The 22,449-nt window shown below is 41.1% G+C and overlaps 1 protein-coding gene across 4 annotated transcripts in view; it reads right to left on the minus strand.

The window, feature by feature from the left end:
* Positions 1-11,770: 11,770 nt before the first annotated feature.
* Positions 11,771-22,449, minus strand: part of Phactr2 (phosphatase and actin regulator 2) — a 275,578-nt gene continuing 264,899 nt past the window's right edge. For all 4 annotated transcript variants that reach the window (XM_050122219.1, XM_050122217.1, XM_050122216.1 and 1 more), the window contains one exon: positions 11,771-18,492. In XM_050122219.1, coding sequence (XP_049978176.1) covers positions 18,477-18,492 — 16 coding nt within the window. In that variant the 3' untranslated portion in view covers positions 11,771-18,476. The remainder of the gene's footprint in view (positions 18,493-22,449) is intronic.

Consider the following 22,449-nt stretch of genomic DNA (forward strand, 5'->3'; position numbering starts at 1 on the left):
TGGGTTTTTTGAGACAGGGTTTCCTCTCTGTAGCTTTGGAGCCTGTCCTGGAACTAGCATCTAGGCTTCTTAGACCAGACTGGCCTTGAATCCACAGAGATTTGTCTGTCTCTTCCAAGTGCTGGGATTAAAGGCGTGTACCACCACTACCAGTTAGATTTATGAGTCTTAAAAGAAATATTAGTAGCCGGGCAGGTGGTGGCACACGCCTTTAACCCCAGCACTCGGGAGGCAGAGGCAGGCTGATCTCTGGGAGTTCGAGGCCAGCCTGGTCTACAAGAGCTAGTTCTGGGACAGGCACCAAAGCTACAGAGAAACCCTGTCTCGAAAAACAAAACAAAGCAAAAAAATTAGTAGAAGTCTGTGTGTCTACTCCCATAGTTAATCAAGGCAATCTGAGTCTGTGTTCCTGGGTGTGAAGCTCATATTTGGTGTAATGATAAACTCTTTTCTCTTTGAGGTGAGAGATACATTTTCACCAACATTTTATGTATCAAATAAGTGACTCTTCATAGTAAACATACTAATAGGTGGAAATTTTGAAATATAAGGTTGAAGAGCCTGCCTAGAGCCTGGGTTTCTAAGCCACGTTGCTTTCTTTAAAAAACTAATAATATGCTTAGTTTATTATTTATTGCTCTAATGCAAACCCTAAACACACAGCAAAGGGCTTTCTTTTATTATGACATTGGTTTCCTTCCATGGGCCCATGAAGCCCAACTAAATAATACTCAGCTAATCTCAACGATGTGCATCTGACATTCAGAAAACTGAAGGTAGCAGAATAAAGCCCAGAAACGTCCACCATCAGGCTACTTTACGAAGGTCATGTTCTTACCCATTTTTTTTTTATTTTGCTCTCTCAATGACAGTCAACCAGCATATTTGTTGATTTTTACTTTCTAAATTTCCATATGTACCCTTTCATTTCCCAATTTGTTACATTGTTCATTTTAAACACCCGCTGAGTCTCTTCTCTAGAATAAAGTCAAACTCTTGGACAGTGATTGAAATTTCAACTCATTTTAGCGTTCTGTTATTTTTCCAACTCCTCCTCGTATCCCAGTCCTGTCAAACTGTTTGGAGGTCCCCAAAGCACCTGGGTGTGATGGACTCTTTCCTGCCTGTCTAAAAGGCTCTCCTCCCCTCACTGTTCTTTAAGGCTTAGCATTCTGAGTCCTAGGCTGGAGTTGCCCCAAGATGGGTGGCAAGGGAATTCTTGAAACAGATTTGCCAAACCAGTTGGAGAGGAGGACAGTTGAGATTCCAAAGAAAGAAGCAGTACACACTAGGGGGATCGGTTCAAAGTCCATATGAAGATTTAAGAAATGTGGCTCAGAGCCATGGCAAGTTTCTATGGTTGAGCAACATTATTTTCCTCTTTTCCCGCTTTGGGGAAATAACCCTCACAGCTTTATCATTGCCTGGAAATGTTCAAGGATCCGTCTTAGCCTACAGGGAAAAAAAACACACACACAGCTGTCCAGGTCATGGAACAGTCAAGGTTCTCCGTGTTTCTGTTAGCACGCAGATGGATGGAGGGGGCTCTCCAGCTCTCTCACCAGAACACTTGTGTTCGTCATTCAAATGCTGTCACTGTGTCTATTGATTATGCCACCCTGCTCAGTTCTGCTGACCGGGAAGTCCTCCTTTCCGTTGTCACCAGAGCCTGGCTGCGGCAACCGACTAGCTCCGTCCCTACCCAGGAGAGGCTTTGACTGCCTGCCCCATTCAAAGCATTTCATGTATGTTTATTCATTAAATCCTCATCAACAGAATTGAAATACATACAGCGTTATCTTTAAAAAATATATCTGGGGCGAGTGAGATGACTCAGAAGATAAAAACGCCCCCCCCCCAGCCTGATGGCCTGAGTTCATCTCCAGGACCCACAGGTTAGAAAGAGAGAACTGTCCCACGATCATTGTCACACACGTGAGGGGGCACGTGTGCATCTGGTCACATCCACGCGCAGATACAAATAAACGATAGGTATGAAAAATGATTTGACGTTGAGGAACATAAAGTTTAGCGATTTTTTGTTCCAGGGCACAGAGGTGGTCCCTGAAGAATGCAGAGTGAGAACTCAGGGGTAGGTCCTGGCTCAGTGAAATCCTTTGTTACCCCAGTACATTCTGTTTCAAAAATCATCTTCCCCATCACTAAACGCCAACACGTGCTGATTTTCCAGGATCAGAGATAGTAGGAGTGCTATCTTAGCAGGAAAACATTATTATTATTATTTCATATTATCATTTATTTTAAGTAAAGTGCCCACCAACTGATTTGGGGGGCAATAATATTAAATCCACATCAGAATTTTATGTTCTTATTGGCATTCTGTAATTAACCGCATCTATTTTAAAACTGGTTAAGCAGAACTTGTGGTTTTTGTCTAGGCTCTGGAGAGTTGTTTTCAGTTTACCCATTGAAAGGGTGATTATTGGGCTAGTCTCAGTTCTACGCCCTTAGTGTTTCTCCTACTTAGAAAACTTCTTCCACCCGCCACACTCAGGAGTTCCAGGGCAGCAGGAAAGCAATGTACACAAGAAAGAAGGATTATGACTCGGGATAGGCAAACTCAATAGGATCTGAAGCCGTACGTTCAGGAGCTATAAAAGACACACTTGACAACAGTAACAGTGCCTACAGAGGTAGCTAATTTATAAGACGAGAACATGTGCCCAAGAGTACACTGGAGTGCTGCTTGTAACAGAGAAAAAGAAAAACAACTAAAAATCCGATAGTAAAGAATTAATTGAAGGAAAGCTTAAAACTGCTAGTAGTAGCTATTCCCGAAGAGCTGGGAGGGGAGTGCATGGAAATGTAAATCTATAGATCTTTCTTCATTGCATGTGTCTGTAAATTGAGAGTTGTGATGGTTTGAAAGAAAAGTGGTCCGTCCCCAAAGGGAGTGGCACTATTAAGAGGTATGGTTTTGCTGGAGTAGGTATGGCCTTGTAGGAAGCAGTGTGTCCCTGTGCAGGTGGGTTTTGAAATCTCCTTTGCTCAAGCTATGCTCAGTGTGGCAGACAGTTCACTTCCTGTTGCCTGTGGCTCAAAAGGCAGAACTCTCAGCTCCTTCTCCAGCACCATGCCTGCCTCCATGCCTCCATGTTTCCTGCCAGGACAATCGAAAACTAAACCTCTGAAACTGTAAGCCGGCCTGAATTAAATGTTTTCCTTTCTAAGAGTTGCTGTGGTCATGGTATCTCTTCACAGCAGTAGAAACCCTAACTAGGACATCTGTGTAACAGTTTCTTCTGAGACTGAAATATATCATCTCTCAACGAAGTGTATGACCGGAACTAAAGAACACAAACTACCTCCAGGAAGTCCCTGAAACTGACCAGATCCACTGGTCCTTTCCACGTCCAACAGTATAGATGCAATAAAGACAACTGGGGGTCACACCCTGAAAAGCCTAGCAGCCAGGAAGAAGCTGGCTCTGTTCAGCCTAGCCACGTAAAGGACACTGAAGGCTGGGCAATGAGCTCCAGCTTTCCGGGTTAGGTGAGCTGACCCCCTTGCTAGGGTGGGCTTTGGTAATGCTCTTTTCATGTCATTTCTGCTCCTGTAAGTTACCCCTACCAAAATCCTTTGAATCACCCCAATAAAGCTCAGTGGCTTTTTTTGGACATTTATGGTAACAGTACTTTGATCAGTTGACAGTTCCCTATCTGGGGTGAGCAGATTTTCTTCATGTCTGTTCAGGAAAAGTCTGTCATACAACCCTTATGTCTCTATACCTGTAGGAAATTCTTTCAGATAGGTCCAGAGAGTGTCTGAGTCCTGATACACCTTATATAGACATACAAAATAATCTCTAATGACATAATTCTGAATGCAATCCAGATGCAAGGTAAATGCTGTGGAAATTGTTTTACTATTATAAAGAACAAAAAAAGAAGTCTGAGCTAGATGCAGTGGTACATACCTATTATCCCAAGTGTTGCATGGCTGAGGCAGGATTGTGGGTTCCAGGCTAGTCTGAACTACATAATAACAAGAAAATGGGAAACAGAAATAGGGAGAGTATATAGGCTCACTGAAGACACAATTTTAAGGAGAGATCTCTTGAATCTATCATTGGTTGGATCTTCCAATGTGTAATTCTTGGATGTAGAACATTGCCCGTATTATATAAAGACACACATAAAAATAAAAGCAAGGATGGAACATACTAGAAATATATAATCTAGGCCAATAAGTAGTATAAATGATAATTTATATGCTACTTATTTATCTGTAAAGTTAGCAAATATTAAGGATTCTGTTTACATATTATCAATGAAGCAACCATTGTGGGGAGGGGTGGGAAGTCCTTCTATATATGTATTACTTTTATTGATTAATAAAGAAGCTGATTTCGGTCAATGAGCTGTCATGGAGCCTCCAGAAGAGAAAAATGCAAGCTGCCAATAGGCCACGAGCATCATGGTGAAATATAAAATAAATGAAATGGATTAAGCAAAGGTATAAGAGCTAGCTAGCAATATGGTTAAGTAATTGGCCAAGCAGTGATTTAAATAATATAGTTTCTGAGTGGTTATTTTGAGTCTGGGAAGCCAGGAATAAACAAGCGGCCTCCACCAACAGTAGGGTATTCACCAGAGAAGGCTGCTTGGACCTGGGTTTAAGCCAAAAGAAACTCTTTAGTAGCTGGCCGCTGACTACAGTGGTTATGTGTTTGGGATTCCAGGGTAGCTCCAAGTCTTTCTCAGGCTGCGCTTCTAAGAAAAAAAAAACCATATTCTGGGTTAACATACTTCAGTTAACAAGAAGAGTTAGCTAGAAGAAGAACTACAGAAGCCAAAAACGCAAGGTTAATACATTTAGAAACTTTCTATAACTATGGACTTCGATGGGTTAGACCTTTGTTTTAGTTGGTGGTACTGTCTATGTGTGGAGTTTTACAGCCTAAATGGTAGCTACTTTTATCATGGAGTCAGTTGTGCTAAGGTCTCAGGGCCTACAAAGTCTGGTGCCTTGTTATAGTAATAGGTAAATGTTACATTAAGTTTCAAGAGCTGAGACATGTTCAGAGCAGAAACATTTGGAAGCATTTGCAAAGGTGATGCAATAAATTTCTTCTACAATGAGTAAGGGAAGGCATTTGGACCTGTGATGGATAAAATTCAGGTACATAACCTAGAAACAAGAGGGACACTCACACTACTGGTGTGTGAAGTCCTTCTGAATATGCATTGATTTTATTAGTTAATGAATAAAGAAGCTGGCTTGGCCTTTGATAGGCCTTTGATAGAGCTAGGTAGGGAAAACTAAACTGAATGCTGGGAGAAAGAAGGTGGAATTGGGAGACACCATTTAGCCCCCAGAGGGGAAAGATGTGAGCTACTAGCCAGAACCTTGCCAGTAGGCCACAAGCCTGTGGTAAAATATAAAATAATGGAAGTGGGTTAATTCTAGATGTAAGAAATAGCTAGCAATAGGTTTAAGTGATTGGCCACGTAGTGATATAATTAATACAGTTTCTGAGTGACTATTTCAGTTCTGGGCAGCCAGGAATAAACAAGCAGCATCATGCAACAGATTGGCACCAACTTGGCCAATTAAATATACTTAAAACCAGAGAGAGTTTGGGAAGGAATTCTAGACACACAAAAAATCAGAGTTTAATGCAGCTTCTTGGAAGTTGCTTACAATGTACTTCCTGATTACATAGGTAATATTATATCCTTCTGGAGTCTTTGAGGTAATATTATATCCTTCTGGAGTCTTTGATGGAGTTTAAGAATAGATAGCTATAGCTTTTATTAGTTATGATAAAAGATAAAGTTGATAAAAATATTGTAACTGTAATTCTTGCTTAATACCTGCTTTGTTACATGTAATTTTACTATATTAAAGTTAAGGCCTTCGTTTTTATTTAAACAAAAAAGGGGAAATGGTGTGGGAAGTCCTTATGTATATTGGTTTCTTTTATCAGTTAATGAATAAAGAAGCTGGCTTGGCCTTTGATAGGGCAGAGTAGAGCTGGGTGGGGAAAACTAAACTGAATGTTGGGTGAAAAAGGTGGATTCGGGAGATGCTATGTAGCTGCCATAGGGGAAGGATGCAAGCTGCCAGCTGGAATCTTGCTTATAGGCCACGAGCCTTGTGGTAAATGGAAATGGATTAATTCTAGATGTAAGAGCTAGCTAGCAATACACTGAAACTATTGGCCAAACATTATTACAAATAATATAGTTTCTGTGTGATTGTTTTGAGTCAGGGTATCCGGGAATGAACGAGCGACCTCCACACAACACACTACTCTCCATTTTCTAAATGGGAAGAGAATGCTCATCTATAGAGACTTCATGTGTCACTGAAGCATGCATTTCCCTTCAGCAGGACATGAGGACCATAGTATGCAACTGGTGTACTGGATGGAATTCCTTTTGGGGTCTCTGCTCCATTCTCATTGTGTAGCTTGCTGCAAGTGAGACTCAGTTTTCTTACCTCAACATATTGCTTCGTGGGTTGCTGTTAAATGAGATGCATGTGATATTCCTGGTCTACAGTAAACATTTAATGAACATGAGTTATAGGGCCAGTCACACTGTCGTACCCCACACTGGCCTTCTTTAAAGCCAGGACCTTCAGCATTTGGGAGATATCAGGACATCTGTTTTGCTCATATTATGGGACTGAGTTGATCTGCACACTGACCCTAGATCCTCTTCTTTGGATTTTTAGCAGATTTGGTACCTTTCAACTTCTTTGTTATAGTTATGTTTCAAATATTTTACTTGCTTCTAGCCGTAGAAAGCATTGTTTTATTTATTTATTTATTTATTTATTTGCTTGCTCGCTTGCTTATTTATTTTTGAGACAAGGTCTTACTGTTTGTCTAGGTGGGGAATTGAACTGCTGTATTTAAGTATTTCTCCTTCCTCAACCTCTAAATAGCTAGGGCTACAAGTATAATCACTGCTGAGAATCTTAATTGTGTCCTTTTAAAATTCCATTTAGTCATAGTCGCTTCACATTTCTTGACTTTCGGTTCACTGACTTCTGTCCTTAGAATCCAAAGTCTATACACTCAATTGATGTATACACTTGCAAATATCAGTCTGAATTTTCTTCACTGTGCTTCTGTAGTCCCACAGTGAATTTTGAAGTTTTTTTTTTTTTGTAGGTTTCAGTTCCACTGACATTAGTTTTAGGAAATGTCTCATAAGTCATTATTATTCCCCTTTCCTTAGTAACACATTGGTATAGGAGGTCCTTCTGTATTTGTGTTGCTTTTATTGGTTAATAAAAAACTGCTGTGGGCCTGGTGATAGGGCAGAACTTAGGTAGGCAGGGAGACAGAACTGAATGCTGGGAGGAAGAAAGCAGAGTCAAAGAAAAGCCATGGATCCTCTCCCTGAGATGGATGCCGCCAGTTATAATCTTTCCCAGTAAGCCACTGCCACATAGTGATATACATGTTAGTAGAAATGGATTAAATCAAGATGTGAGAGCTAGCCAATAAGAGGCTAGAGATAATGTGCCAAGCAGTGATTTAATTAATATGGTTTCTGTGTGGTTATTTTGGGGCTAAGCTAGCCGGGTGGCCAGGATGAACAAGCAGGCCCTCTCCTTGCAACAATACATTATTGCACAAGGTAAGTTTTTTGAAATTATGAGGTAATTGCATCATGTATCCACTTAACTCATGAATTGAACGCTATGCTTTCAGGAAATGGGAGAAAGATTACAGACATTTCTACTGAGGGAAATGGGCAATGCCACCTATCCTTTATCAAAGAGTACCTGCTTAGAATGGTGGTGACCCGAGACATGCACCAACTTCTCTTCGTACATGCATATCATACTAATATACGGTTGGTTGTTCTGTTCCTTGTACAGCTTGCATTGTGAACATCCTGATCATCTCACTGTGAGCAGTGTAATTCTTATGTTGCTTTTACTAGTGTTTTGTGAGAAGGGGCTCTCATACAGCCAAGGCTGGTTTCATATTCACTATGTAGCTCCTTATCTTCCTGCCTCCAAGTGTTGAGATGACAGGCATTTGTCATGAGATGCAGCAATTCTTATACTTGAAAGGTATGATTACGTGAAAACACAAGTGAAAAATTCCACACCTGAGGTTATGTGAGAAGTCACTGTCAAAGACGAAGGGTACTAAGAATGTTGTAAGAGATGATCTTCAGGCAATTTGCAGAATGTGAAGATGAAACAAATACATTTTGTGTTTAGACTTGGGTCTATCTATCCTCAGGGCACCACATTATATATATATATAAAAATCTTCTAATGTCTTTAAAAATTAAATACACTTCTAGTCGTAAGCTTTTATATAATGCAGATAAAACTCATATATATATGTTATATATATACACAGAATACAGCAACTAAATATAAACTAATTTCATTTGTGACCATATTAAAGAACAAGCCATTTATCCTAATAGTAGACTGTTTGATTCATTGAGATAATATTCGTATATATAGTATTTTGTGCAATATCAGGAATTTTCAAATGTAATTTTGCTTTATAATTTAATATCCTTAACAAAAAGTTACTGCGTTTTCAGTTAAAGTTCAAGTAATGAGTAAAATCCTATACAATTAAGACCAAGTAGGTGCCAGAAATCCCCAATGATGTGTAAATAATGATGTTGTGGATTCCAAGGTAAAGTTAAGCAATGAGAAAATAGTTTATTGACTTTTGACTCTGTTGATAACTTCATGGGCTTAAGCTATGTTTTTTTGGTTAAAAAGGTTTGTTTTCATCTTCCATTGCATGTATTTATAATTCTCAACTTCCTCTCTGTCTCTCTGATATCCTCCCCTCCCAGCTCATGGTATTGTGGGCAGAACCAGGGAATTTATATAGGCCTAGCAAGTACTCTCCCATCGGACTACTTTTCTGATTCTCAGCCTGGACACTTCCCCTGACCTTGAGACATCTATGTCCTGTTGACTCCTGTACATCTATCAACATGTGTTGTCCCAGCAGAAGGCAAGCCAAACAAATTGAATCGCCAAGTTAAAACTGAATGCTTCACTTCTCTATGTCCTCAGCCTCTTCCACCCTCCCTGCTCTACCCAACCCTACCCTTATTTTAGCCTTATGTTCTGCTGTTCTATCCTTCAGTAAGTACCATTGCCATTTTTTATACAACACAGACACATGTCAGGTATAGACATAACTTTTCCGTGTCCCCGTTTCCCACAGGCAATACTTCCAACTCCTAACTGCCCTTTGAATTAGTTGACATGTCTTTGTTCCGATAGTAAATAGCTTGTTTGGAGCCATCTTTGCCTTCCCACCAGACGGTAGCAGTAACAGCCACTATGCTTCCACATGGTTTCCTCTAGTTCATCATGGTTCGGGACGATTGAGGTGAATGTAAGAATTCTATTCCTGAGATTAAAGTGATTAAGAGGCTCCTTTCGTCTTGAGGACGAGCTACAAATTCCTTGATAAAGTTTACAAGTCCCATCCAATTTCGTGTTGTTTTTCTCTTAAAAACAAAAAATCCAAACTAGGGCAGCAGTAACTCACCAGTAGAGTGCTTGCCTTACAGGCAGGGGGCCCTCAGTTCAATCAACAGTATCACTGCCTCCCTAGGACCCCCAAAACGAAACCCAACCCAACCCAAACTGAAACAAGCACAAAAACACTTGGGTGTATCAGCCACTCCCCAGGGCAGGCTCCATGCTCAGTCAGTACAGTCAGTAGTTGGCCAACACAAACAGGATCCTACACTTTTTCCTTTTTCTTTTCTTTCTTCTTTCTTTTTCTTTCCTTTCTTTCTTTCTTTCTTTCTTTCTTTCTTTCTTTCTTTCTTTCTTTCTTTCTGTCTGTCTGTCTGTCTGTCTGTCTTTCTTTCCTTTTCCTTTTTCTTTCTTTCTTTCTTTTTTTTAACTGGTTGTTTTTAGCACTGTTCCTACACTGGTCTTTTTTTTTTTTTTTAATGATTTTGGTTTTCGTCTTCTTCCCTTATATCTACTGTCTAGGAAGTAATGGCCTGCTGGTCCATTTTCAGTTTTCCTCTCATCCATAACCTTGTCCTGGAGCTGAGAGAGGCTAAGTTGCATTCGTTAAGCCCTGTTGAAGAATGAGAAGGAATATTCTAATCCTGTTTCTGGTTATAGCATGCTCCTAGTTTCTTTCCTTGCTTACAGAGCATTAAAGAGTAAACACAATGAGGAAGACTGTTCCCTCATTTATTAATCTGACACTTTTTTTTTCTGATCCTTTTTGGGTACCTGTGCCAGACAACCAAGAGGAAATGTGATTGCTTCTCTACGAGGGAGGTAAGGAAGATTCTGTCTGAAATGTCTTGGTGTTCCCTCATCCTGTGATTAAAGTCAATGGGAAACTGCAAACCAATCCAGGCAGGATGATTAAGAGTCAAGACCTTCAGGAATGAAGATACAAGTCACTTCTTCAGGAAAAGAACCAAGATCTGTTGAGGTGCTTGCTGGGCGTGTAAGAAACACAGATGGTGAGTGAGAAGTTGTAAATGCCAGCTAAGGCCACATGACCAGTTGCAGAAATAAGGAGTGGAATTGACGCCAGTGTTTCTGCCATATCTTGTGAAGAATGTGTTTGTGCATATATGGACACATATTAAGCAGATTTTTGTGTTTTCCTTCCTCTCTGTCTTCATCACGTAATGTAACATCAACTGAGATAATATCAGTGGTTATCATATTTAAGTGACGAGGCATTAAAAGAATGTCACTCAAGGGACGTTGCCACCTAATTCCAAAATATATAATGCATTTGTACTTGTCTGCAGGATAGTTATATTACCCATAGTTAGGACCCAGTTATGTTTGTAGTTGGAAGTTAAGGATGACATAAGCAGATGTGATAGTGTGTTAGGTTGACAAGGGCTGGACTCAGGATGGCTAATCTTGGTTATCAGCTTGATCTTGGCACACTTGTGAGAGGCTTCTTTTTGAATCATCTGAGGAAGGAACAACTATCCTAAATCTGGAATAAACTGTCTAGTGTTAGCCTACATTAAAGGACCCAGAAGAAGAAACTTTTGCTTTTTGTCTGCCTGCCCCACTCCCACTGGCAAGTTCATCTAGTTTGCTGATAAAGCATTTCTTTGCTGGATTAGAACACTCTTCTTTGGGCCTCCAACAGTGGCTAAAGGCCAGGAGAAGACACTGGCCTCGTGGACTGAACCACTAGCAGATTCTTGTCTTTTCCACCCAGAGTCGGCCATTGTTGTACTAACTGGACCACAGCCTAGTAAACTACTCTAATAAATCCCCTATGAATACAGATTCATTCTGTCAGTTCCGTTTCCCTAGAAAATCCTAACACACACACACATACACACACAAAGCAAGCACACGCGCATGCTCACATGCACGCCACATGAATGCATGCATGCACATATGAGCACTTGAGTGAGCTTGTGCATACACACCCTAAGTCTTTTTTAAAAAGCAACAATTCTTTAGATAGGTTTTTAAAATTAAAAGCATAAATCACTAGGCCTCACATACAAAATACGTTAAAAGTTGGGTGGGGTTGAAATACCAGAGAATTATAAAATGTATCTGAATCTTGCTTTACCCATGAGAGTTCCATGAACTTTTAATTTAAACAGACTATGCGTGATAAGTTGGCGGTGCATGTCTGTAAGTTAGCACTTGGGAGGTGGAGACAGAAGGGTTAGAAGCTCAAGGGAGACCCTGTCTTAGAAACACAGCAAATAAATAAAGAAATACAAAATAAAAAAACCAACGCTATCTGAAAATGAGATGGACGGTAACCGAATAAAACTAGGATTTCCCAATGATTTTATTGAGGTAACACTTCCAAACTTATACACACACATATGCATATACATATACTTAGGAAAGCTAAACAATGTTCTAAGGCACTTGGAACTGTGCACAGCGAAATATTCTATTATATTATACTACTAGATAGAGTATAATTTTCCACTTTAAATAACACAAACACCAATATGGAATACAAAAGATAATACATGGTCTTTCAGGTTACAATCGTGGAATACATATATTTCGGTGTGTATACTTGCAGCTGTCAGACCCACATACTATAATATAGTACGGATTAAGAACAACCGAAAGGAGAAACTGTCGCGCTTGTTCAGGTACAGTTCCAGTTATTAACACCCACAGAAAGCACACCTGTGTGAAAGATTGGGTCACTCACGGGAGACTGACCCCGCTAGTCTCAAAATAATCACAGTGTACTGTCACGATCACGTTAACCAAAGCTTGAAATGACACAAGAACACAGACAGTCCGTGATGGAAAAACCACTGTTACTTAGGGGGGAAAAAGAGAGACAGAATTTTCAGCAGGTATGTCACGGGTCAATTTTGTGCAGGACGCTTTAACTGCATCGGCACATGTCTAAGTCACAGAAGAAATACTAAGGGGTTAAGTGCCTATAGCGTACGTGATGAAAGTGGTTTGACCCTCAACTCCTGCTAATTCCTTCCAAATGCTAGTTAGCACTGCAGTGGCAATTTCTCATGGCGGATGCTCTCTACGCAACGTAATGATACAGTCAAAAATCAAATCAAGAGCATCCATAAAGGGAAACGCTCCCCCCCACACACCCCAGGGCTGGCAAGTGGCACAAATATTATTGGCATTTTAATAAACCTCAAAATTGACCTGAGGGTGGAGTGGCGTACTGCCTCATTTACTCCTTCAATTTATTCTCTTCTTAAAAAATACTGTTATTAAGAAAGATAAGAATTTTTAGGCACCATCTATAGGTTTATGCTATACCCACCTTTATTGACTCTGAGCTGCTCTGCTTTCAAGACAAAGTGTCTTTAGATTTTAATATTAAAAAGGTTAGAGTGGGAGGAATTAATTCCATCCTTGCAGCTAGCTGCAATTCATCTAAATATTTTCCAAGACATATTGACTATTAAATTTCAGTGGCATAAAGAGTATGCTTCCGTATGGTTAGCGCAGGTTGATCGCGCTGCACCCGGGGGAGAACTCGCTTTACTCTGCACAGCCTCGGCTCTGTGGCGTGAGCAATATGCGTGCGATCCAGTTAACCCACGTTTCTGCCACCATGTCCCATTTGCACCTCTTATTAGAGAAGCCGAACCATATGGGCTTGTTTACACGAGGGAATCCAAACTTCCAAGTGAATTAACTGTGCTGTCTATAGGAAGAGAGGCGAACCAGTCCGTGGTGTTACCAGGTAGAAGCTAATTCTGACTTCCAAAGGCCATCTGTTTTGTTCAGAGCCACTACTGTGTTGCTGTGGCCAGCAGTCTAGTTCTGAAGCGATGAACAAAAGTTTGCTTCACGTATTAACCCCCCCCCCCCCCCCACCCCGAAGTACGTACAAGCATCAGGTCAGGTCACTCTGCCCACTGTAATGGACAACGCTGCCTGGCAACCCTCTCTCCTAGAGAACAGAGTAATTTAAGCTGCATCTAAGCAGAAAGCTTGAAGTGGCTAAGAGACATGCAAGGCAGTGGAGATGATATTCAGGGACAGGCGCTTTCCCCTGTGTGTCCTTAGTAGACAGTAGTATTCAGGTGTGGGGGTGCACCCTTCTGTAGAGGTGTATAGATACGGGGAAGGCTTTTTATTTTGTTTTTATTTTGTTTTTATTTTTTTTTTTTTACAATGTCAGGGAACAATCCTGGTGTTGAGTCGCTAGGAGCCTGGGATACCGAACATCTTTCAACATGTGGTACATTTCAGCACGACAAAGAATTGCCCAGATCCAAATGCCAGCAGCACCCCCACTGGGGACCATCTATCAACAGTTCTTTGTTCATGCGCAGCTGCTGCAGAGGAGCAACAAGCTCAATGGCATTTTCCTGCGTTAAAACCCAACGTGGCTAAAAATTGGCATTATGTAGGAATAGCAGCTACACGACTCTCCATCTCTTTGCCAAAATCCTTACAATATGTAAAAATAAGATTTATTCATTTGGGATGAAGCTGTCCACAAAAAGAAATCAAACAAACAAAACAGAAAACAAAATATCATCATAGCAAAAAAAAAAAAATAGTTGGTCTCTATTACAGTTGCCTTTTAGAAATGCTAATAGTGGTTCAAGCTTTGAAACCATGTTTAAGCTTAGCAATTAGAAAAGGTAAACAGAAAGCAAAAAGGAGAGTGGTTTGGGCTTTTCTGCCTACCTCTCCTCTGCCACCCTTTGGTCGTTGCTTGCCTCCATAGTGGAACCTTGAGACCCTCTTTGGAACTTGGGTTTGAGTTGCCTAGGCATGCACTTTCTCTCAGGAAGCTGTTCCCATTAATCTGACCATTGCTTATTTTTTTCCCACTGCTGTCCTCTCTGGCCCATATCTCCGAAAGGTTCATTCTGCTTTGTTAAAGGAAACATATCACCAGTAAGTAGACAGCAAATCCTAACAAAGAATTCATCATTTTAAGGGGTGAAGGGACAATCTGTATACTCTGCGGATGCGGGGGGACGAGTGATGATATCCAACCACAGCTTCTTGCACTGGTAATGATAAGCGAATAAAGCGAGGATTTAGGAATGCATAAACAAATTCACTACACTGATGAAAATGACGTTGAGTTCATATATCTCCGATTTGCTTAAGTCTGTCTCACCGCTAAAGAACGTTTACTACTCTAAATTAGGCTGCTAGGACCACGCACAGATACCACAGGATGGACTGCCTGAGCAGGGGATGAAGAAAAAGAAAATACTGTTCTGTTCAAATGCAGACATACTGCTATGTGGCAGACTGGCCTCTTTCTACTGTGCCTACGGCTTAGTCTTTGGCAGGCTTGTCTGTCCTGTGATGCCATGGGGTGGATGTGCTAACCCATGTTTCTTTCTCTCCCAGGGACAAACTACTGTATTTTTTTGTTTTAAAACGCCAGTGCGTCACTGAATCAATCCTAGGATACAAGTCACTGACTCAATCCTAGGATACAAATCGAACAGAGGTTCTAAAGGCTCAGAACTCGTTTTCAATATTTGGTGACTTTTGAGGAGCAATTAGAGTCTTCTATTTCCTTAAGTCTATTTTCAATTAAATTTCAGAATTTCCTCTTGACACCAGAGACAGATAAGTTAGTGACTGCCTTCATTTTGCAAATAAGGATGGGAAGAAGAAATGAAAAAAGGCAGCTTTTCTGGGTAAATCAGAGAACCCGGTCTGTTTGCTTTTCCCTTTTTAATTAATGGCTGTTCAAATACCCAGGATGGTTCTCTGAATAGTGCAGACTTTAGCTAAATGATTGAAGGAAAAAAAAAACATAAAGGTAAAGGACAGCTAACACAAAACCACAGGGCATTTCACATGGGTACAAAATCTCCAGCCAAGATGCCCCAGATGAATGCCGACTAAGGGACTGTTTTTTTTTTTTTTTTTTTTTTTTTTTTTTTTTTTTTTTTTTTCATTTTGGTTGGTAATGACTGTGAGGCTGCAGAATGAAGGGGACTTAGTGTTTTCTCATTACCTTCAGAACAACAGGGTTTCTCGCCTCCGTTAAAAGCCAAGATAGAAATGGCCACTCTGTATTTTCTATTTGGTCTAGTTCTCTCTTGCCTGGGACCTTCCATGAGATGGGCTAATTTTCTTTCTTCATTCTCTCTCAGGAGTCAGGAAAACTTCCTCTGTTTCTCCATTTCCAGGCTCTAGTGAAAAACTGGAACCATATTACAACTGCACCAAGAAATAACTGTGATTTCTGCACACATTTATTGTCTTAGGCAACAGTGGCGGGCTGGCTGGGCTGCAGAAATGCTGGCGGAGGGCAGAGGCATAATTGCAGGGGGAGAGAGAGACATGGCTGCTTTGCCTTCTGTGGGGATGCCTGGATGGGTCGCTAGTGAGGTTATGCAGCCTTTACATTTTTCTGTCTTTAAAAATTAACCATGAAAATAGAGACTTCTTCTGAGCACTCACTACAGCTTGGCTCATGATATTTTAATTATTTCCATGGCTTTTAAAAAGTGAATTGATTGTTGCAATGGACTAACAGGTCGTTCTAATTACTTAAATATTAGACTGCTGGTAGTTAATTTTTTTAGCTTTTTAAACTTCTCTCTAACTTGAAAATTACATTTTCTGTAAATGTATGAGTCGGTATGGAGGAAAGGTATTTGTAGTTCATAGATGTGACAGATCATGTCAGGAAAACAGGCTTTCATCTGTGCAGTACTGGGGATTGAACTGGGGGCTTCAGCATGAGAGGCAGTCTGTGTTCTGTAGTGGGCAAATATCATTGTGGAAAGGAAAAACTGTAATTCGGACCACTATGGGGGGAAAATATTGTTCTTTTTAACAGCCACACAGAAACTTTCTATGACACACACTTTGAAGGACAAACTGGTGTGCAAGTCTTGCATTTACAATGTACAGAGAACATGCGATTAGGAGTTGTAAAATATTCGAAGGTTCTAGGCATAGAAAAAAAAAACATCATCTGCCTCGGCATTTTTCTCATGACGCCGACATGACATTATCATAAAGGAACGCTACTTTGCAATTAACGGGAAAGAAGTTAATTTTTATGGTCGAATTGAGACACTATGAAGCAACCAATGGCTGGGAGGGCAGCTCGGGGCTCCTAGAGAGTGTGCAGTGCACTGCAAACAACCAAAGGAACGAGCCCTCAGCCCAAGACAAATACTGGGGCCCACACAGACACGATTTCAAAATTAAAGCCTGTCCTACGCCGTTAGTGGAATGGACCAGTGTAAATGGCAGCCTTATTTTATTAATGCAAACAGCTAAGCGCAGTTCAGGGGACAATAATGCTGGCTACCTCACCGAAGGATCCTCCCGGCTTCTTATAATAAGCCAACTGCAGCTAACCACTTTTACTTTGAAATGAAATCATCAAATTTCCAGTGGTTCTTCCCAATACCACAGAGTGGTGGGACCTACACTTATTCCACTGATTAAATGCTGACTTCTCGGTAGAGATAGAAAATTACAGGCTTCCACATTCTGAAGGAGGAATGGTTCAGAACAGATATCGTTTCAGATTGGAGAGTAAGACAGATGCGGTACAGATTCTGCCTTCTCTTTTGAAAACACAATATGGCATGCTTTTAATCCAGGTGACCCAAAACAATTGTTAAGGGACAATGAAATTTAGGGGAGTATTTACAAGTGAGCCCTTCTGGGGTTCTGTGCTGGCCTGATACCGCAGAGAAGGGCAATTTAAGGGAGGAAGCTTCTCAATGTAAACACTACTGATTAGAGGCTCTCGGGAAACCGTCTTGCACTGTATCTCACTGCTTCCCTGGCATGGGGAGTAAAGCCTGTATGTATAGATGCGATCCACAGAATCAGCACAGAAGGTAAAGTTTCCTTTACATAAACCAGCAATTTTCTGTGTTCCTTGAAAGCCTTAGGGTATTTTTGCTAAATCCATGTGCTTGATATTTTTTTTAATAGCAGCAACCTAACTTTTTTATTTTTAATGCAGCATTCAAAACTACCTGGCATTTTATTATTATTCATTCCCCTTTAGAACTTAAGGGCAAGGAACACACACTTGTACGTTGCTTAAGTTGCAACTCTGGACTGAGTTTTTCAAAAGGGTAACGTGATTGTCCTTATAATCTTCTTTCGGTAATGAATGCTTTCCTGACTTGGGAGATAATTAAGACAGGGAACAATCAAGAGATTTGTTTCTAAAGCCTGCAACGGTTTCTCAGAGTCACATTATATCTGACCTTATCTCTGTTACCCTCGGAGAGGGCTCATTGATTAGGAAAGCAGGCTCAGAAAATGTCACGTGGATCGCGGGCCACTGGAAGCATGCAACACAGTGCGATCGAGCATGCTTGGGAAGAGTTGGTAGAGGCTTCTCGCACTTAATGCAAACACACAGATTTGTTTCTGGCAACTGGGTTCACTGGCACAACATAAAAAATATGGTATTACACAGAACCACCTTATTGGCGAAACAAGAATATATGTTCTGGAATCAAGTCTTTAAGGAATCCACACTGGGTGAGTAGGTTCCCAAATCCCTTCGTAAGTTCTTAGCTACCAAATGCCTACTTCAAAAATATACTTATCTTCGTTCTTCTTTTCTTCATTAACATAATGAAACCGTTCTCCTTCTTTTTAGCTCCCACCCTGCTGGGGTGACCAGCAGCAACTCCAATGTCTCTTGTTTGCGAACCCACACACACTATACCATTTGGCTTTCCGGTAGTCGAACTGGCGATTGTCTTCTGCTTGTCTTCTTTGATGAAATTGTCCGAGGAAAAGCAGCTGAGAGAACCAGAGTGCCCCTTCCATCAGTGCACATCCTGGGCAGGCAGGCTTGCTGCGTCTGGCTCTCAGCTTGTTGGCCTCGTCTGGGCTGTCCAGGTGAGGAGCATTCTCAACGAAAGCTGAGTCACAGGCCTCCCTCACCACAATGAAACGGAAACATCCACGTTCAAATCTCAGTGCAGTTTCGGGGTCTCAGGAAGCAGGACTTCAGCCAGGGATGATCAGTTTATATTTCTGAGCAGTCCCGCACCTCATTATGGACGATGAAACCTGCAGTAAGAAGCAGAGACTGTGAGCCCCTGGCATAGAAGTGTAGTCTGCATTTGGTGAGACGCGTAAGGCGCAGTTCTGAATACCACCAACCCAGTTACCGTTAAGTCGCTGCTCTAACAGAATGCTGTTACGTGCATTATGCTGGAAAGTAGACACGATTCTTATGGAAATGATCTCGGTTTTACTATTCAGGCTCATAGAATAAAGAAGACAAACCATCTCCATGCTCAAGGCTCATATTCTAACCCACATTATGCAGAGGGAGACAGGTTTTACAAGGATTTGGTTATACCTAGCCTGTAGATATGAAACACAAACACAATCACTATTTTATCATCTTAATGATAGGCATGGTGGCACACAGCTATAATCCCATTATCTGAGTGGTAGAGACAGGGGAATGTCATCTTTGGTTATATGAGGCATTCCAGGCCAACCTGGGATACATGAGATGCTATCTTACAAAACAAAAAAACAAAACAATGTAAGACAAACACTCCCTGCAACCATTAGAACAACACCCCCAACAAAGCCATTAGACCATTATCATTAGACTCTCACCAGCTCCTACCAGTGACTTCAAACTGACTTTCACCACTTGGAGTTTTTTAAATTTATTTTTACTGATTTTTATGTCTGAGTGTTTTGTGAATGTCTGTGCATCACGTACATGGCTGGTGCCTACAGAGGCATCTGATTCCCTGACACTAAGAGTTACAGACAGCCCTGAACTGCCATGTGGGTGCTGGAAGTCAAATCTGGGCACTGCAGAGAAACTTATTTGTTAGCAACTGTTGAATCTGTTTCCACTTTTGCGTGACTTTTGTGCATAAAATATTTCACAAGTCCCGATCTTCATATATATATATATATATATATATATGGGAAACCATGTCTCAGAAACCAATATATAACAGCCCCGGCTGTCCTAGAACTTTCTTTGTAGACCAGGCTGGCCTCAAACTCAGAGATCCACCTGCCTCTGCCTTTCACATGCTAGGATTAAAGGCGTGCGCCACCACCGCCTGGCTTATATTTTATTATTTATCTTCTTGTATGTGTATAGGGCACACATTTCTATGGAGGATAGAGAGCTACTATGGAGTATGGACTTGCACTGTTCTACTGCGGAAACTGAGACACTGGGAAGCAAAGTCACTTGTCCAAGACAGAGAAGTGGTAAGTAGAGGCGTTGGCTCTAGAGTCTTTCGTTTTTCCTGTATTATAGGCCAAAACATGAAAGCTGAGCTTTCGTTCAAAGGGGGTGGACGGTTCGTGTTATCGTCTTGTGACTACCCAGGCAGGAGAGGAGATATTTTAAAGAGAGGCACTCATGTTATCAGACCACTGAAATGAACCATAAAGAACAAGAATTGTCCCAGGAATCCCATGCTGGGTAAGGGCAAGGCTGACTGGACCTGTGGGTCCACTGGAGGAGAAACTTGCCTCCGGGAAGAGATTCCACATGCTTTTCCTCTAAATTATCAGACCACCTTGAGGACAGACCAGAGCCAAGACAATGATGCGTAGATTCAGGCCTTGGCCAGTGTTGATCAGTTTTGACCAGGGGTAAGTCCTGACCTCCATCTCCAGCTGGACGTGAAGCAGTGTTCTCAAGCTTTGACCAGTGGTTAGAGCGGCTGCTCCATCTGCTCCACCCCCCTCAGAGAAACACACCGTGCTGTGGCATACAGGGACCAGAGCCCGCCTGAGACTGTTCAGGGAACAAGACAAACACCTCATCCCTTCATGGCCCTCACACAGAAAACCATCGACCTCTCTCCCTCTCGGGTTCAGTTTCTTTTGGCACTGCAGAGAAACTCATTTGTTAGTGACTGTTTAGCCTGTTCCCAATTTTGCGTGACTTTTGTGCACCAAATATTTTGCCAAGTCCCTATCTTCAGATACTTTTGGGTTCTGGATCCAAAGGACAAGTGTGGGTAAAAGAGACACAGGACATCTTATCTTCCCATCAGGATTCTTCTAAAGTCCAGCATTTTCTGGAGAGAACCCTGATTTTAATTTCTCCAAACCAGCAGGAAAACACTTAAGACTTTCTCCCTGGCCTATACAAAGCAAATGCCCAAGAATCTGGGCTGAAAGTGAATTCCATTGGGTTGGCCGTGATATGATTCTAGCTCCTCCAGCTGGCTCAGAAGAGTATGGTGGCTAGGTATGGCTGCAGCCTCTCTTCATAGGCAACCCCCAAGATCTGGAAAAACAGACACAAACCTGTATTTTTGTTTTTCTATTTTTTTTTTCCTGAGACAGGGTTTCTCTGTATAACAATCCTAACTATCCTGGAGCTAGCTCTGTAGACCAGACTGGTCTTGAACTCACAGAGATCTGCCTGCCTCTGCCTCCTAAGTACGGGGATTAAAGGCGTGTTCCGCCACTGCCTGGCACAAACTTGTAGTTTGCTACAGTGTTCAATCAGTCAAAGATGTCTGCACCCTGCAAAATGAGGCTTCCTCTGTTCAAATTTGGCCATAGAATTCAATGGTCAGAGGGACTGCAAATGCAGTTTTTCGTAGGTGTGTTTATCTCAGAAAACTTCATCTCTCCGATAGAATGACACTTCTGGCTTTAGGCTTCGAGTTGGTGAAGCAACAAACGGATTTCCTCTGCCCTATGGACACAAGCTTTTCATTCACTCTCTGTTAAAGCTGTGTCTGATTTTGAATTATGGACATTTTCTTCTTAAGAGTAACAACCCAAACATCCCTCTCACCCTTCTGTGGTGAGCCCTCCACAGGGCGGGCTGCAGACCCGAGGACAGGCCCTGCATCTGTGGGCCCTCTGCAGGGCGGGCTGCAACCCCTGCAGTGTCACATTTTAAAAAGCCACACCCTATCTAGTGGCCGAAAGAGTGGGTTCCTATCTATGTAAATCAATCACTACTTCAAAACACACAAAATGAAATCACTGCTTGAAAAAAAAATGTAATCTTACATGAAAAGTATTTTAGAATTTGAGAGAATTCTCAAATTTTACAGACTATTAAGAATACTGCATAATAAAATACTGCACAATAACTATTAAGAACTCTCACTCTCAGTGTGTTTTTTTTTTTTATGCACCTGAATGTTAAATATGCATTGCACCATAGGCATTCAGGCAATATCTTGTGTGTCTGCTGGTTATGATACAAAAAAAAAATCTCTTGAGATCTGTTTTGACTTTGAAAGCTTCAATTCAATGATACAATGAATGCATGATAATGCACCTTACTTAATAAGCAAACATTTCATAAATGAATAAAATTATTCACATGTGAAGATACTCTGCACTTTAAAATGTTATTTTGTGCTAAATTAAATTGACTTTGTAAAAAGTGGCATTCTCACTTGATTACAAATCTAATATAAGTTAATACAATAAAATCCTTAGAAAACAAATACTAGCCAGGCAGTAGTGGTGCATGCTTTTAATCCCGGCGCTTGGGAGATAGAGATGGGTGATCTCGGTGAGTTTGAGCCCAGCCTGCTCTACAAAACAAGTTCCAGAGCAGTCAGGGCTGTTACACAGAGAAACCCTGTCTTGAAAAACAAAATAAAAAACACTATTCAGAAAATTCCAGTTACTCAAGTCTTACTACTATGACCCTTCATACTTTACTTTTAAGCAAAATATGGCTTTTTATGTAATTTGCCATCATAATTTAGATGTTTTTTTCTATTATAGAAATTCCATTTGTCTTGAAAAGTAGAGTGGATTCTGTTTGTCATAGTGGTGTCTTTTGAGAATGTAATGACTACAATAATCAACATACAGACCGCTATTCAAGTATGTTCAACTTTTTGGTTTTAAGCAATGAGCCGAGTAGGCAACAAAGGGGGAAAATACAGAGTGTAGCCAGAGAAGCGGTAAACATGTGAAAGAATGCAGGTAACAGTTGGTTCCTTATCAAGCCCCAGAATGAGTTCTTGTGGGAGCATTTTTTCCCCATCCTTG

Source organism: Alexandromys fortis, unplaced genomic scaffold (genome assembly GCF_014885135.2).
Source record: "Alexandromys fortis isolate MF-2015 unplaced genomic scaffold, M_Fortis_MF-2015_v1.1 scaffold_215, whole genome shotgun sequence".
Taxonomy (NCBI): domain Eukaryota; kingdom Metazoa; phylum Chordata; class Mammalia; order Rodentia; family Cricetidae; genus Alexandromys; species Alexandromys fortis.